Source organism: Notothenia coriiceps, unplaced genomic scaffold, assembly GCF_000735185.1.
Source record: "Notothenia coriiceps isolate Sejong01 unplaced genomic scaffold, NC01 NC01_scaffold00028797, whole genome shotgun sequence".
NCBI lineage: Eukaryota > Metazoa > Chordata > Actinopteri > Perciformes > Nototheniidae > Notothenia > Notothenia coriiceps.
This window is the reverse complement of record NW_011361498.1, coordinates 337,206-355,474: the sequence shown is the minus strand read 5'-3', so window position 1 is coordinate 355,474 and position 18,269 is coordinate 337,206. Positions and strand designations below refer to the sequence as shown.

Here is an 18,269-nt window from a genome sequence, read left to right as displayed (position 1 = left end):
TATATATATAATAAGTATATAATAAGTAATAAAAAGACATTCATTTAATTTGACAGTTCAGATTGATCTAAATAAAATTGCAGATTGGCTGAAGCTATGTACAGAGAAGTATAACTACAACAGACTTTATTTAAAATTAAAATATTCATTTTGAATTTGGGAGTTTACCCATCTCTTTACAAGAGTACAACATACTGCTGCATTTATCTGCCACCATTAGACTCCCATTACACCAACTCCACCACAGGGGGGCAGTGTCATACCATTGTTTCTCTCTGGCAAACTGACGGTGAAGCTCAGTTGTATAGTCACTTCATACCTGTCCCCATAGCAGAGAGCCAAAGCCTAAGAAAGTGCACCATAGCCAGTGGTCGAGGCTCAGAGCCACGCAGCTGAACGGCTTCCCACCAAACTGCACTATGACGATCTGGAGAAGCAGGAAGAGGCGGAATTCATTAGAGAGCAATCTTTGAGATTCACATTTAGAGGTTGCAAGTCTCAGGGACTGATCATGTTTTTTTGCAGTATGAGTCACCAAGCAGATTTACAAAAAAAAGATATAACTGAAATATGCCTGTGTACTTTACCTGGATAATGAAGGTACCAAAGACAATACTACAGAAGATGAGGTTGTTGAAGATGCCTTCAAAGACATTCCTTTCACCATGGATTTTGCGGGCATTGATCTCATTGAAAAGCTGCATCAGTACAAAGGTATTGAAGACAATGGTGTAGTGTTCAGAGGGTCCAGCGTGGAGCGGTGCATTCCTGCCGCTGTCGATATCAAAGATTTTCTCTCCTACAGGAAAGTCAGAGACAATGTGTTCAAATAAACGGACGGATTTACACAACAAGTCCACATGCTGTGCGCACCCTGGATGGCTTCTTACCGGCAAAGAGCAGAGTGAAGATGGTGATTAGCTGGAACACTCCCTGACCCAGGATGTTCTTCATCATGGTGCGGGAGATGAGAGGCTTGTTGCGGCCATATGGCTTCCTAAGCAGCAGGGCTTCTGTAGGGGGCTCCGTGGCCAGGGCAAGTGAAGCAAAAGTGTCCATGATGAGGTTGACCCATAACATCTGGACTGCTTTCAGTGGAGAGTCCTGGAGGCAGAGAGAAGCATCACATTATGTTGAGAAGGGGGGAGAGAGGGAGGAATTAACTGGAATTACTGCCTCTCGGTTGAATGCCTCCGCCTACCAGTCTAGCTGCAGTTTATAGCCATGTCCGTGCAAAATGTCATCACTTCATCATTTTATCCTATTTGAAATGTGTGTGAAATTGTCTTAATTAGCACATGCGTTTTGAGTGAAGCCCACAAACTTGATCTTTGACCATCAAATTATGTTCAATAACTTATTGATCCATCTATCACAGTCACACATAGGATCAAATCTCTAACAACATGGAAATACGACGCATAAATTAAATAGATTTGAACTGACATGAACCAAATAGCAATGTATGCCCTTGTCTGCAGCACAACTGTCAGTTATTTGGTTTCCGTACACAAATGCAAATGGTATAACTGATGCAGGTTTATTGCCACAGGAGGCAATGGGAATTGGGAATTAAGACTATTTCTGAGGAATATATTGTATATTTAAGATAGATCTGCAATCTTCTGGTTGAGATACAAAAGGTGATACTTAAATCACTGCATTAGGCTGCAGTGCCCAGCTTATCTTGACCACCAAACAGAGACAAAATAAAAGTCAACATTTTGCCACTTTGATGGTGTCAAAAAAAAAAAAAGAAATCCCGTCACACCCTGTGTTTCCCCTCAGATGTGCTAGCTGGATCTTCACACGGTCATATTTTCACTCCGTTAAAGTGTGAACCAGTGAAGAAACATTTAGTTCAACCACCTTCATGCTAGAGACCAATGCGTTTCTTTTATATTAACTCTGTTGGTGCTGACCTGTGTGATGCAGGCTCCTGTGAATGCTACGATGACAGCCACCACGTTGACAGTTAGCTGAAACTGGAGGAACTTGGAGATGCTGTCGTAGACGTTGCGCCCCCACATGACGGCCTTGACGATGCTGGAGAAATTGTCGTCAGTCAGGATGATGTCAGAGGCCTCCTTAGCTACATCTGTGCCGGCAATACCCTGGAGACAAAGAAAGATGATGCTCAAGAATCTGCCTGCATCTGATCACAATATATAAACATTCTAATATAACCAATAACCAATAAATGTAATGTTAGCATGTTCAAGTAATGGATCCTCTTTTTAAGTCTTATTAAAGATAGCAAAACTCACCATGGCAAAGCCGACATCAGCTTTCTTCAAGGCGGGACCATCATTGGTACCATCTCCTGTCACGGCTACTACTTGTCTTTTTTCTAACACTGTGCTGTCAATAATACCTAGATAAAAGTATAACAGAATAGAATTTCAGAATAATCCTGTAAGCTGAAAACAACAAACTAGTAACAGCAAAACATTTAGCTCAGACCAGAATAACCGATTTACCTTTCACTAGGGTGTGTTTGTCTGTGGGGGAAGAGCGTGCCAGTACTCGTAGTTTGGGCCAGATCTTGTCAATGCGCTCTTGTTCGATCTAGAAACATGAGAAAAAACCCTGATAGAATCCCAAAAGCAGCATTTTCAACTGTCAATTTTGAGGTCAAGTAATTTGCTGCCGAGGCCCACCTCTCCTTTCTCATTGCGTATCCTTCGGTTGAACTCTTTTCCCTCTATGCAGATGAAGTCGTCTCCGGGCAGTAGGATGCCACACTTGGTGGCGATGGCTCGAGCTGTGTTGATGTTGTCCCCAGTCACCATCCGCACTGTGATACCGGCGCGCTGGCATTTCTTGATGGCGTCTGGGACCTGCAGGAAAGTGGAAACACAATGAATGAGTAATGCATGTTTTGCATATCACACGGATATTAAAATTAAATGTCAGGTTTTGTGAGTCGGTCATTGGCTATGTTCAACTACGGATCTATACGCAGCTATTATCTTATTATCTAGGTTTTGTGAGGTTTAAATTCCTATAGTGACTATATGCTGCAGTCTCAATGCTTGAAGTAAGCTCCCTTCAAACCACAGGCAATTCTTTCCAGCACACGTTGTGTGTGTATACCACCTGCCCAGCAAAAACTGGCAATAAGTCAAAACAAATGAGAAGGACTGAAGAAGATCCTCTAGCAAGAGCTAATGACCATGCCAGTTCCATTTCGAACATCCATTTAGTTGTCTCACTGTGGAACCACTCCCTCAAAAGCCTCAATATCATTATCTAAAATGGCTGATGCAGCATCTCCTGTCAATCAATTGTCTTGCTTTACTCCGAAAGCCTGAGTGCCAAACAGCACACAAGAGCAAGCTAACCCATTAAGCTGCCAGGATGCTTCATCAGAAGTGCTTTCCTGATGGTCAAATAGCTCTGGAACCCCCCCGTTCTCTCTCTCCCACACCTTTCTGCGGTGTAACAGAGGAGTAAAATGGTTCCTGTAACTTAACAAGACAGGAACTCATAACCGTTGGCCATCTGTGCGGAGGTTAGAAAGGCATAAGAGTTTGTTCTTCTCTCTGTAGCTTTCTATTTTTAATCTCAACACAGAGCTAATTCCATCAATGTGTGCAACACTACATATGCCTTCCAGGAAAGAATGAAAATGAAGCCCAATATTTAAATAACGTTGCATCTCACCCACTCTCTATGACGACTGGCTTTTACGCAGACTCTTTGGATCAGGTATAAACAACTTTGCTTCCTGATATAGCCGGATAACACTGTAGTTTAATCTAGAATTTTCCAGTTTCCATTTTCCATAACTGGATCCAAGGGCATAAAGTGCTAGCACATTGAATACAAGTCATGAAGATAACTGTTCCCCTTATTAAAGCAAAGTCTTTTCATGTATGAAATTATGTTCTCTCCGTTTAAATTAGAACAAGTGTTATGTCCCCTCTTGCTGATGTGTGTGAAGCCACTAACCTCGGGTCTCACAGGGTCTTCAATGCCCACCACGCTGAGGCAGGTCAGTCCACTGAGAATATCATTCTCATTGTCCCAGTCAGGCTCCCCCTCAGAGACAGGGAAGTCTCTGTATGCCAGACATATGGTCCTCAGGCCCTCTGAGGCCATGGGCTCGATCACTTTCTTCGCCATGTCGTCTCTGTCCCGTGGGCGGAACACCTTGGACTCACCATTTGCCGTCATGACTTTATAGCACCTGAAGGAGACGAAAGTTGAGATTGTTGATTGTTGATTAAGGAGGAGAGGACAAAGAGTTTGAATGGTTAACCGTGGTAGTAAGTAGTCCCTAAGCCCTCTGTGGGTTAAAAAGAAGCCTGCTTGGTTAAGAGGCTTACAGAGTTGTTACAGGCTCATTTTCTGAGCGCCTGTTTTTAAGTCGCAAAGTAAGGGGCTTGGGTGGGATGCACTTGAACTTCTTAGCTGCTTAAGACATTACACATATCATTTACTGCAAAGACTGGCCAGCTAAAACAAGTACAAATAAATCTATGGAATCATTCTTATGGAAAACACTGGTCAAACTTCATATACATTAGTGCATGTCTTTTCAGTAATATAATTCCAATAGAAGACAGATATTAACGTAAACCCTAAAATGCTAAGATAAAAACATTTTTCTTACTTTTTTAGGAGAATTTCTGAGGCCCCTTTGCTGAACATACGGAAGCTGCCATCAGCCATTTTCAACACGGTGCTCATGGACTTGCGGACTGAGTTAAAGGTGTAGACTTTGTAGAGTTTCTCCTCGGGGATCTCGTTGCGTATGGTCTGGTAGTCGCGCTTTAAGTCATTGGAAAAACCAAGCAAGGAACATTCAGTCTTGTTACCAACTTGCCGTGGCAGGCCGCCTTCTTTCTCTGGAGGCTGAGAGAAAAGGTAGAAGACAGTTAGTATTTTCTAAAGCCAAATAGGACACTGCAATAGGGCTGTACCAAATAGTTGAAAACATTCGTAACGCTATTAATCATATCCAAAAACAATATTAAAAGTGTATTGGTACCAGGTATTACTGCACAGTTGTGGATAAAGATGACATCAATATATTAATGTTATAGAATTAGATCTCAGCTGTGCAAGACTCTTGCAAACCAAACATTTACAATATTGCCAAAAGGTCAAACAATAAACATCTATTACAAAAAGATAGATGTCACTATTTCCAAAATGCCCGATTTTTTACCTTGTGAAATATTATGCTTCAATCTATATTTGTTTGCATTTAAAAAATGAAATGTTTTTCTGCAGCACAAACACATTCATTTAATTTTTTTTTTCCTTTTGAGGATAATGATAAAACATAAAATCATTTAAAAAACCCTCAACATTAGCTTAAAATGTAAACTAAAAACGACATTTGGTACAGCTCTATAAGACAATATTCATGGTGGCATAATGTTTTATAATACATTTGGTCAGACCTACCATGATCTTAGTAGTGTATGCGCAGTTGACAGCGATGCCCAGAATTAGAATGTCTAGAATGGAGGAGGGGATGTTCTCTGGCTCAGGGACCTTCTTGTAGTGCTTCTCCCCGATGAAGGCTTGCACCACAGTCATGCGGTTCATGGTGAGTGTTCCTGTTTTGTCAGAGCAGATGGCGGTAGCATTGCCCATAGTCTCACAGGCATCCAAATGCCGTACAAGGTTGTTGTCTTTCATCATTTTCTGTAGAAAACAATACATCCAATGATTAAACAACTTAATTCAGTATGACTAGGGGGAAATGTATCAGAACCAGAGGTGGCGCAAGACTTTTTCGCTGGATCGTAACATTTCCGTCAAAATCCATTATTACCCGTCGGCCTACTCTGTACACGACTCTGACAGGGGGGGAGAGAGAGAGAGAGAGAGAGCACGCTCGTGAACTGTCAACGGAGGGAGGGGGGGGAGACGCACGCTCGTGAACTGTTAGCGCCGGTGTTATGCATGCCCACTGCACCTGGCGGGAGCGCGCACAGCGTAAAGCAAAAACTCAGACATTTCAATGATTTGTACGGCAAAGTTAGGTTTGGAAACGATATCATTTCCTTTTTGGAGGGCATTCATAACACGGAAGCTTTGGCGCTGTTCCGAGTTTGATCTAATCTGTCAAAATGACGGACTGCTTTCAGATTTTTCCAGAACATAACTTTAACTTGAGTGACAACATTTATTTTTAAAGGCTGCAAGATTTAAAAGACGAAGCCCTCTGTTGGCTAACAGATTCAGCACAGGGATCACAGCTTGGCTTTAGGGTATCAAATGGCCAAGTCTCCTTGTCTAACAGCCTGGCCTGCTAGCTTTAATAGGCTAAAGAGTAAGCAGGTCAGCACTGGCCACAGGTCACTTGGCTAGCAGACTTACCTTAACAGAGTATGCCAGGGAGATTGTTACAGCCAGAGGCAGGCCTTCAGGAACAGCAACCACCAGGACAGTGACGCCAATAATGAAGAATTTCACGAAGAACTGAATGTAAATGGGTGTGCAGTCCTTGACCCAAGGAAGATTCTGGATCCAGAAGGTGTCTACTACAAACAGCACCACCAGGATGATGACAGTGATGGCAGACATAACCAGTCCTGAGGAGAATAAGAGACAAGGAAGATAGAGAATGACCAATCAATCATAAAACGGTAAGATCGAATTGTGGATGTGGAAAACAAAATGGCAGACAATCAGGAGACACAAAGCCACATAGCACGGTTGCCGGAATCCAAGGTTTTTCTCACCTGCTTTTCCAATCTGTACGGCTAGCTTGGTCAGTTTGCCCTGGAGAACAGACTTCTCTTTCTTCGACGTGTTGGATTTCTTCCTCTCCTCCGCATCAGCTTCCTCACTGTTCAGGGGCTGCATTTCCATCGCAGCACCATCCTGTGCTTTAGCTGCAGCAAAGCACAAGAACTATTTCAAACGACCTGGCCGTTACACCTTACCGCTGTTTCATTTTAGTGCTGTAAATTCTTATGTGTTCAATGTCTACATGCCAGTCCACATATTCATTTGAAAAATGTTTTTGGTTTAAACAGTGTCCCAGTACTTTGTCTATCAGATGTATTTGTCTTATCTGGAACACATTACTGACCAAATTTGTGTCTTTCAGTTGTGACAAATCATCATAACCCAAAGAACACACAGGAGATGCAATGTGTAATCAGGCACCACATGAAGCCTCTTTAGATTTGCCTATTTGCTTACATTTGCATGAACTGAGGTAAAAACGCTGCTGTTACACAGTGAATGAATAAACTGTAGGAAGTCAAATGACACAGACCTGAGTTACTTGATTATCTCATTTAGCTGCCAACTACTCACAGAAAGTTGCTTCAGAACAGCACTACAAGAAGCATTATGAAAAACACTATATTTAAAGATAATAGATTAAATCAAGAGCGACTGCCAAGAGCAAAATGGTTGTCAAATTAGCATGTTTTTTTTGTTGCTTTCCTTTTATCTATGGAACTTGGGAAATGTTACTGTAATTATGTTTTGCCGTGGTCTGACCGCACAGTAATTAGCTGGAAGATTTGGTAGAGTAATTAGCATACTCCCACCTTTAGAGATTTAAAGAAGAGGTTAACGAGCAAATAACATTCAGATCTGTCGGAGGAATTGAATCCTCCTTCGACAGCAACTCCTGTGGCCAGTTACATTCCCTTAAATCTCTTTCATCTCTTCCCCAACATCCCTCCGGACCCCCATCCCTTGCACAAAGAACTGACAGGAATCCAAAACCCACGTCTAACCAGGTAACCTTGGAAACGCAAAGCCTCTAATGGCAGAGGAGGGAGGAGAGGCAGCCGGCAGGCCAGCAGGGGCAGGTCTCTGCGTGTCACTCCTCATGATAAAATCATTAGCTCCGCCGGGCACTGGCGCTAGAACTGCTGCTAAAGGACAACTGACACATTTCCATTCTCCTTTTAATATCATTACTATCTGGGTGTCAATTCTGCAACGTTGCTTTCTATGAGCAGATGCAGTCCTTTTCCAATTGCTCTATGCTTAAAGCTCTTTTACTATGACGTAGACCGTAGTATTGTGTGTGGATGTATGCAGCAGAAGAGGAGGGGCATTAACGCTGGGCTACTGCAGCTGCTGTGGACTGTGGCTTGTTCTGTTCTTACATGGCCTGTGTAATCTCAGTCTAAAGGATTACTGTTGATTCCTGGCAGGCAGAGGGAATCTGTGCACCAGGGACTAGCGCCAGCGTTGTGGTCACAGACCCAAGCAAACTGATCATAGTGTCCCAGCCCGAGAACACAAGCCCAGCTATCTGGCTGAGCCACCACTAAACAGCCTCATCATCATTGTTGTAAGGCGGAAAATCCTTACAGTTTGACTCTAAATTGTTCAGATTGGTACATCAATATAGATCAAATTGTGGGGGCCTGAGGAAAAGTCAGAGAGAGAGCGATGGGTGGGAAAGCAGATGTTCTGGCTCCAGAATTGTTGCATGGCTTTAATCTCCTCATCACTAATCGCTATAACTGGATTCAGTAGCACCTGCTGCTCAAAGCCCAATGTGCCAGGCAAGGCAGCACAATGGATAGGCAAGAACAGCCAGCACCAAGTGTAAACGGGGACATGCAAGAATGTGCAACTCCTCATTACTTGCAAAAAAAATACACTGCAGCAAACTATTAACAAATTGATGCTTTGACCTACATCGCTGTTAAATGTAAAGAAGAAAAAGACTAATACTTAAAATGTAGATGCTAATCTGTAAGGATAATATATGGTTTTAATAGTGTTTGTGTGTGTGTGTGTGTGTGTGTGTGTGTGTGTGTGTGTGCGTGCAACTTACCTTTCTTACGATTCTCCGCCGCTCCCTCCTGCTTCTTGTCTGTTACAAAATAATACATTGTATGGTAAGTAAAAACAAACTGCTGAACAATACACAGTATCTGCACTTTAAACTACTATTGTAACCTAGTATGCTTGTATATTATGTATATAGGTATGTCTATTTTTGTGATTCAAAAATAATTATTGCCGCAACAAAAAAAACGCTGCTTACATAAAAATAATACAACCACTTTGAGTGTTGACTTGGGTTGTTGGAAATTATTTTCAAATATTTGTTCAGATTAAAATCGATAATAAAAATCATTTGAAGCGAGTTAATCTCCTACAATCCAGCCCTGGATCTCAAATCTGCTTCTGTGCTTCTAAAAAAGCACATCTAACTTGTGGAACACATCAATCTTTTGTTCTTAGTCCACATGCAACTTTGTTAAGTCAGCTACTCTTTCCACACTGGCCTGCTGCTTTCAATATAAAACATTCTGAATGCAAGATGAGGAAATCTTTATACGAGATGCAAACTGTAGGTACAGAATGTAAATATCTATTCAAATGTGAACAACAGAACAGTTGGGATACTAACTTTTTCTCTGTTTCTTCTTCTCCTCTTTTTCCTTTTTCTTTTCTTCTTCTTCTTCTTCATCATCCTCGGCGCTCCCAAGTAAAGTGAAGATAATTCCAGTTTGAGAGTTGACCCCTATAGCCGTAACCAACATTTTCCCTGAGCCTTCCATTACATGGGTGCCTTTGGACAGAGGAGGAAAATAAAACGTTGGTCAATAAGGAAGGGAGGGGAAGGGTATGTAAAGAATCTGACTAAATGATTCTTGATCTTATAAACCAATTTTATGTTCCAGGGTTTCCCACACAGACTTTACTTGGGCGGGCCGCCCAGGTTTATTATCTTATCCGTCCGCGAGCACCACGCTATCTGCGATCGATTAACCAATGGAGAATGATCCCTCGCTCTAAGCCTCCTGTACCTGTTCGCTCTGCTATCGCGTGAAGGGTCTGCTAACAAGCGACCAACAGAAAGGGAGACCTTACTTACACACACTGCTTTTTTCAGAGCCGTGTGTGTGCATCAGAACAGTGTGTGCCCGGCTACCACCACAAGTATATTTCAGATCTGTGGGAAACACTGTGTTGCAGCTCTAACGCTGACTAATCATATCTGTAACTTGACCTTATCATTTTGGTTCAGGCTAAATGCTGAGCTGGATTTCTTTGCTTTCTGAGAATGTGGTTTAAGCAGCTTTTAAGTGGCCATCTACACACAAGAAGGAGAAACTTAATGCCGGTTTTCAATTGGCTGCAATAAATATAAAGGAATGGTGCATTTGCAAGTAAAAAGACAAAGAAACACAATCACTGCTGCGAAAATCCTCCAAATCGTTATTCAACAGCCTTTAATCAAAAGCCAATTGTCAGTGTGGGCGAAATTAATGAAAATCTGAAAGACTACAAAAAGGGTTTCTCTAGAGATCTCTGGGTCTCCATCCCTCTCTGACGACAGTAACATCTTATTGATTTCAACAAGCAAAAGAAGCTTAAGTCAGAGGAAAACAGAGCAGGAGAGTGGAAAGTAAAAAGCGTTAAACAGTTCTCTCACGTCTCTGTTAATTAGAGGATGCTTTCCTTCAATCCGTGAGTGATTGCAGAAGGGATACAGCCTGTGCTAAGGGAAATTTAAAAAGCAGTGGGGGAGACACACACAGTCATTTGGAGGTATGCCAGTGCAAGCCAGATGAACTAAACAAGAAGTGTTTCTTCAGGATCCCTACACACTTCTTCTGGGATCTGAGTGAAAACAAAGCTATGCGACAGCACCAACAGTGTTAAAGGGGCTTTGTGCTCATGGAGTCTTGGCACACACAAAAACTAAACTCAATTACTGCTTTACATCTGGAGTTTTGAAAAGCTGCTAATTGATTACACTAAGCAGCAGGATAGCGACACTAGTTCACTTTCATTTCTAACCCAGTTTGTCACCAAAGACATACACCTTAGCATTACAACTTTTAATGACAACATGAGGATAGCAGATACGATTATAAAAACATGGTGAAAATGATTAAAAAGAATATCTATCATTTAACTAAATAAAGACTGTAATTGTAAATGTTTTGCCTCGGTAGCACATATAAAGGAATTCTGATTGGAGTCACACATAGCCAGACTTTAAAGATGATGTGTATTGTATTATTGAAACCAACTACGCTCAGTCAGTTTCGCAGATGTCTTCATTTCAATTTCCAAATAAAATAAATCTAAATAAAGCTCCGGCCGCATGTTACCTGATAACAGCATGGGATCTTTTTCTAGTGTTTTCTTGACAAGGTCCGACTCCCCTGTGAGGGAGCTCTCATCGATCTTCAGATCATTGCCTTGGATGAGAACCCCGTCAGAAGGCAAAAGATCACCTGAAACACACACAGACAAAACGCATCTTTCACTTTGAGGAACAATAGTTTACAAACAAATCTGAAATTTGCAATTGTTTTATTGAATAAATCTTTGATTATATGGTATTCATTCTGAGTATTATCTATGCAACATGTTTGTTAAATTAAATAAGTTCCATAACAAACCATTATCTCTTCTTACCATATTTTATTTGTGCAACGTCGCCGACCACGATCTCAGCCACAGGAATTTGGATGACTTGTCCTCCACGGACGACAGTAAATTTCTGTTCCTGCTCGATGCGGCTCTGGAGGCCCCTAAACTGCTTCTCTTTACTCCAGTCATTGAAGGCTGTCACCAGCACCACACAGATAACAGACAGAAGAATGGCGGCGCCCTCGATCCACCCCGCTTCTGACTCAGTTTCATCCTCCACACCGCCAGCTGCCCTTCCACAGTCTGCAGAGGGACAGGGGAAATGTTAATATAGCTTCACTTACAACTTTCAGATAAATCCACACAGTTTATCACATCATCCTATCACTCAGACACAAAGGAATGCACAAACCGAGACACATTTATGAAATGTGAAGCACTAAGGATAGAGGGCATTTTTATTAGATTTTACAATTATAAAAATTCCTAGTTAAATTAATGACAGACAAATATTTGTTTAACATACACCATATATACTTGTACATAACAGTACATGAGCACGGATTAATAAAATAAATGGAAACTGTAAAGAAGTGCTGCTTACTTTCTCTATCGGCATCTGGAGGTCTATAAAAAGAAAGGCCTAGTGAAACTATGGCTGCCACTTCTAGAATAATCAGTGTGACATCCTGTAGCGCCTCCCACACTAACTGTAAGAAAGTTTTGGGCTTTTTGGGCGGTATCAAATTTTCCCCAAACACTGTTTTCCGCTTCTCGATGTCTCCAGGCTGTCCACTTAGACCTGAGGAGGGAGAGACACAGAACAAAAGCATTTCATTTGTTGTATTATCATTTGAAATGTTTCTTGGAATGTAATGTAAGACTTAAAACATCAAAAAGAGCATTAATCATGTGCTGTGGATGCATTACTGTGGACGTTTAGTTCAGAGGAGGAGATAACGTAAAAGCCAGTAAGCTGTACTCTTTTCACTGGGCCTCTAAAAACATTATCCCTAAAAAGGAATCAGCATTTAGACCGGACACAGAGGAGGCGACAATGCTCGACAACAATGACACATTCTGTGGGCATGTCTAACATTTCACCTCTTTCAGGCATGTTAGAACAATGGGAGAACAATAGAGGTCAAATCTAATCCCATAACCTGTTTTGAAATACAATGAACGACTGACTGGAGAGTATGACCTGCTGTGCCGTTATAGTCATCTCTCTGACACATCACACGCTGCTTGGCCTGAGAACCATTCATCTGTGTGCACAGAGAGCCCCGCATTCAAATGCCTCCACATTCAAGGCCGAGTTGTATATTCAAAAAGGGCCTTCTCACATTTGATGATGCACGACACATTTTCAGTTCTATTCATGCTGTGCGGACTGACTGTGTGGGGGTGGCTCTGGAGACTTTATGGAGCTGTGTGTGCCGGAGGATTGTGGACCATGGAAGAGTGACAGTGTGAAACAGCTACTGACAGGAAAATGGGGATGAGTGGAGGTGATAGGGACTGAGACTAATAAAGAGTGGAGGTATTGACAGATAGAGGGAAGCTGCACTGGTCTTAATAGGAAAAAGGATGGGTCAACATATGGAGAAACGGACAGACAGTTAGATAGAAGGACGGATACAAACAGGCTAGAGGAACAATGCAAACCACGACACCACATTTGGATAATGAGTCTGTGCCGTGGCAACAGCTCAGAGAGAAAGGCACACTGTGTGTCAGCCAATAAGACAATTCTCCATTACAAATGCTGTCAAAATATACCACTGATGGTGGAAACTGAAGTAGAGAGTTGAAGAACTGAAAAATGTGACATTTTTCAAGCAATAATATAATAATAATTCTAGTTCCTCTTGGTGAATATAAAGCAACATGAATGCATTTGCTTTGGCATTATGAAATTCTAATAGCCTTTTTTGACTCTCTTCTGACATATTGAAGGCAACACAGCAGATTCACGAATAATGAAAATAAGTGTTAATGTTAGTTGCTAGACTGCGCTGAGAAAGACAGGTCTAAAACAGCTTCATTAAATCATTAGTAGAATGTGTTCATTTATCAAACAACCTGTAATTTGTATTGTTCCTGCAGCGTAATAACATATCTACACAATGTGCTGATTGTTCTTTCTTGTGAAATATAAGAGCACTGGAAAAACATCAATTAACTAAATATTATTATAACCCATAATCTGTGGGGTTTTCTGATATTCTAAAGAAATGGCAATCAACTTCATCTTTTGTTCCACTTCTCTCTTTTAGGCACTGTAAAGTCAAACACATGTTTTAACTAAATAACATTTCCCATCCCAATCAAGTGCTGTTCAAACACAGCCACTGCAGTAAGAGAGAGTTCATTTTAGGGATGATATGGTAGGTTGTTAAATCAGTGTTAAATCCTGTCATACAAAATGGTTTTGTTGGTTACCACTTTTCAATTAAATAGCTCATTATATTGACCAGTCTAATTGGATGCTAATCAATAATGGTAAAGTACAGACATTTTGTTACCAATCAAAATCATATGAAAATGTCCCTAAAACAATTATCACAGTTAAATAATTTCCATCAATTAACCAGACTGGTGCATGTTGTCTACGATCATGTATACAGATCTAGTTCAATTACAAATATTATATTTCTTTACCTATTTCTGAATTAAAACGAGTTTTGGTGTACTTAATCAAAGAAAAATAAATCCTTAAGTAATTGTCATTACAATTTCAAACTATCGCATATTTTTCTAAAAAGGGGGGTGAGAAGAGTGAGGATGACTCACCGGCACAACGCTTTAAAAAGGGTTACAGGGTTTATCCTGTCGCTGCTCCCTGGCTGTCTCTCACCGTCTGCTTTGATTCTCTACACCTCTAATGAAAACATGCTGACAGCTAATACCCTATTCAATTTTACAGCACAATTTCCCTTTGCATGATAGCAATAAACACAAGTGACAGAGGACGATCAACACGTCGTCCTTCCATTGGATACACAAACAGAAAATAGGCTGGCCCTGGCCCCTCACATAATTTCAGCACCCTGAGTGTGTCTCAAGTCAAGCAGCTAATCATTAACCATTTAATTTGGACGCTTGTCCCTGGCTGACCCCTCTGAGTTCTGTCCATTCAGCCAGCAGTGAGGGTCAGGGCAAGCCTTCACTCTGGGTCCGTCACGATCGAAGGAAACAGGCTTTCAACAACCTTTGTGGAACTGTGAGTATGCAGAGATGCAGCAACACACCCTCTAGTTAGTACAATCAGAAATCACAAATAATAAATAGCACTCTTAAATCGAAGACGATATTTCATTTCATGCACAGAATACCCTGCTTTCTATAACAAAAAAAGCAGCATGGGGAGATCTCTGGTTATGTTAATATGATATTAAGCTAATCAGAGTGTAAGGATTATTGGATTATGGGATTTCCATAACGGCTACTCAAGTTATAAAATTGCTTTTATCGTGTAAAAACTAGAGTATACGGCTTTACACAAAAGTTACCAAGAAGGAAGAACTGATAGAGGAAAAAGCGCTTTTTATTTTTAAATCTTTCGTTTACCAAGTGAAACAACAAAACTGTGTAGCACCAAGAGACAATTGAGTTTACTCAAATACTAAAGGGTCACAATAGGGGTAATCTCCCAATGTTGCTGCTATATTTGAAAACGACTTGGATTCTATCAAATATGTTTTACCTTCATTAGCTACCCTTAATTACTTCTCAATACTGCTTTCCCATTTATAGGTGATTAGGGCAGTTTGTGTGTAGTTGCAGATAAGCAGATTCTAAGCTAATAAGCAGGGCTTTGCTCAACAAATGGAGCAATAGTGCAGCACCCTAATTACTATAGCACGGTCATTTCCCCACCAAATATAGCCATGGATTTTTATCACTATGCCATTTCATACTCTTCAAATCAATATCATGCCACAGGGGAATTCTGTAAAGACCACTGAATAAGAAAATGCTCTACCTGGAAAGCTATATTGGAGAAGCAGGCTAGACTAAGGACCATGGCAGAGCATCTATAAAACAACTAATATCTGACTTGTATGTACCGTATAGTACCATCATTTATACCTGAAAGGGGAAGAATACACATGAGGTTTTAATGTAATTAGTACAGTACTTCGCAGCCGTAGGTTCTAAAAATCACCAAAACCAAAATGAATTGCCGCAATCTAGGAGACCCGTTACCATTGTTAATAACTCAATACAGGAAAAATGCTTTATGGTTCCCACAAATCACAGCTTTCAATCCAAAGATTACAGCTAGATCAGCACCCAGTGAACAGCTCCACCAACAGAAGCAGGGCCTAGCCATATGCTACATTCACTCTCTGGCTAAAGCCTATTTAAGCGCATCATTTTAAAATCGGACATGAAGGCAAGCAACGCCAGCCCGCTGTAGAGTAAACATTATCATTTAACAGTCTAAAGTTTAAACCTTCCCATTGAATAAGGGGGTGTGGTGTATGGATGGTAGATAAAGAGAGCTTGTCCCCTTTTGTGACTTGCAATCCAATTGTGCAAGCCTCTCAGCCCACAATCGATTTGATCAATAGGCTGGAACCCAAATATTTGACCACGTTTAAATAGCAGTCAACAGGGAATAATGGTGAAAGAGAAAATTGGGGAACATTGTCAATAATATTGATGTGAAGTGGCCTGGTCTATTTGATAAGTCTCATTATGCAGAGGAAATAGTGGATCCCATTGGGAGAAAATAAATGCTGCTGTGTTAGAAGGGTTTGCTGAAGCTATTGATTCTATGGCAGTGGTGAGCCGTCAGGGCCCCCTAGGCCTCTTTGATGGCTTAAGATATTCTACAAAATAACATTTAAAAACATTAAAAAATATATATATTTTTTTTTAATATTTTTTTTATATATATATTTTTCATTAGTTTTACCAAAATAACTTGATTTAATTGTATTTAAAATAACATTTCCAAAGAAATAAATCCTACGAATCTGCCTGTTCAGTTTCTGTTTGAATGTGAAGGGTTAAAAGGAAAGAAGCTCTTTGAGCCGTCTCTGTGTCCCTGTCTCAGGTCGACTATTTTCATTTCCTCGCTCCTCGGTCTCACCGGAAGTTGATTTGTCTGCGCCATCTTGAGTACCGTCCCATGGCTCTTATTTCTGCAGGAGGACCGAGGATCGAGGAGCGAGGAGCGAAAATGGAGGAGCGATAATCGAGGAACCACCAGTCCATCCTCCGATGAAATCCTCAGATACTCGCCCCGCCCCCTTACTGTGTATCGCTCACTGATTGGACTTCTTGTTCTTGACATGAGAGCAGTACCCCAGCGGAGCAGTACCCCAGCGGAGTGAAGAAAATAAATGAAACTCACGAGAGTCACTCCTCAGTTTAAACTGTGTTTTGTTTCAATGCATGTATCATTTAGTTACAAATATGTGATATATCTGAACAAAANNNNTATATATATATATATATATATATATATTATAAAATACTATGATACTGATCTGTTCAATTCAATGCTGAGACACTGTATTAAAAGGATGGGAATGTTATTATAAAAATTCTCCAGTGATTTAGTATTGCTCCTACAAATAGCCTAGTGCTCAAGAGGGACACATTTAAAAAATGAGTGGTCACAAATGATGTGGCAAAGGCTCAGATCTCCTGAATCATCAAGAAAGATCTTGAAACATAAGTAGAAGCCATACAGCTACATAGCTTCGCTTGATGTAAAAAAAAGTCCCTCAGCTCTGCCTACCTCCTTTTTTTGTAAATGGGGTTATAGTAAAAAAAAAAAGCAGCATAAACATAGATCCTACACTTCCATAATGCGAGAGCCCTTTTCATTTGACCATCCCTGCCTAGTAGAGCATCCATGTCTTTTCAACTAAATGCACCGAGTACGTACAGTAATGCAGGCTTCCAGTTCAAATGCGTCATCTCTAAACCCAAGCCAAGGTAACTCTGGTGACACATCACTCGATTTATTTTCGCAGGCTTGACAAAGCATCCTACAAGAGCGAAAGAGAACGTTATACAACCGTTTTCACAAGATGAGTAGTACTCCCTATGACTGATTTTGGTGTAAAAGCACGGACGAGTTCCCCTTTAAATGTTACTAATATTTATATAACCGACTACACAGCTGAAAAGAGAGATTAACAGGGGCGGTAAGCTGAAACTTAAAAAGGTACTTATTTCCTCACAGTTCCTTACTCAACCAGAGTAAGCACAAGAAAAAAAAAGCCTGCATGCATACAGGAAGTAACGCGAAAGTAAATAAGGCCCCGGCAACAGCATTTTGGTATTTCCAGCATACAAGGGGCTCTTCCCCACGTAGAAACAGGGTTTGTTTGAGAAGGACAGCATACTATAAAAGTTAAGAAGAGATATGTTAAAAACTTAAAGTTGATTATAAAAGAAAAAGCTTTTGGCAGTTTTCATGATCATAATTTTGAATGCGTGGAACAGTGGGTTTAATACATTTCTTTCAAACTCTGAGAATTGGTACGTTAAATCTATTTAAATCACAGCCCAGTGGATTTCAATCTGAGAGAACTGGCAGATGTTAGATATTACTCAGTCTCATAACATCAAGCCAAATCCAACAAGAAGACCACGCTGAAAACTAGTCAAAGTAGATTGGTACAGCTGCAACAGAGAACTTCTGTCAAACTTCTTTGGTGAAAAAAAGAGCTTGGAAATGTGGGGGATTAGCAAAGGATTGGCTTAAGAGGTTTGAAAAAAGGACCAACCAACTAATTAGAAATCCCTTTTCAATTGTCAAGCTGCTGTAATCTTAAATGATGGCTTAATTTCTCAATCCTATGACGAATGAGCTGATTGTAGGCAAGTGGCAAAACTCAGTGGCTGCGTGCCAACTGAAACAGCTCCTGCTGCGAAGGGAAACTAAATGTGGACCAATTCAATCA

At 40.8% G+C, this 18,269-nt stretch overlaps 1 protein-coding gene across 1 annotated transcript in view; it reads right to left on the bottom strand.

Annotated features, from left to right (window-relative positions):
* Window positions 1-148: 148 nt before the first annotated feature.
* The window catches only part of LOC104958361 (plasma membrane calcium-transporting ATPase 1-like), a 29,029-nt gene continuing 10,908 nt past the window's right edge, over window positions 149-18,269 (bottom strand). The window contains exons 3-19 of the mRNA XM_010786078.1: window positions 11,942-12,139; window positions 11,383-11,640; window positions 11,073-11,198; window positions 9,359-9,520; window positions 8,777-8,815; window positions 6,705-6,857; window positions 6,340-6,554; window positions 5,419-5,661; window positions 4,619-4,860; window positions 3,955-4,192; window positions 2,661-2,840; window positions 2,481-2,568; window positions 2,268-2,374; window positions 1,923-2,114; window positions 891-1,104; window positions 588-799; window positions 149-427 (exon numbers count right to left, since the gene is read on the bottom strand). Of these exons, the coding sequence (XP_010784380.1) occupies window positions 314-427; window positions 588-799; window positions 891-1,104; window positions 1,923-2,114; window positions 2,268-2,374; window positions 2,481-2,568; window positions 2,661-2,840; window positions 3,955-4,192; window positions 4,619-4,860; window positions 5,419-5,661; window positions 6,340-6,554; window positions 6,705-6,857; window positions 8,777-8,815; window positions 9,359-9,520; window positions 11,073-11,198; window positions 11,383-11,640; window positions 11,942-12,139 (2,981 nt within the window). The 3' untranslated portion in view covers window positions 149-313. The remainder of the gene's footprint in view (window positions 428-587; window positions 800-890; window positions 1,105-1,922; window positions 2,115-2,267; window positions 2,375-2,480; window positions 2,569-2,660; window positions 2,841-3,954; window positions 4,193-4,618; window positions 4,861-5,418; window positions 5,662-6,339; window positions 6,555-6,704; window positions 6,858-8,776; window positions 8,816-9,358; window positions 9,521-11,072; window positions 11,199-11,382; window positions 11,641-11,941; window positions 12,140-18,269) is intronic.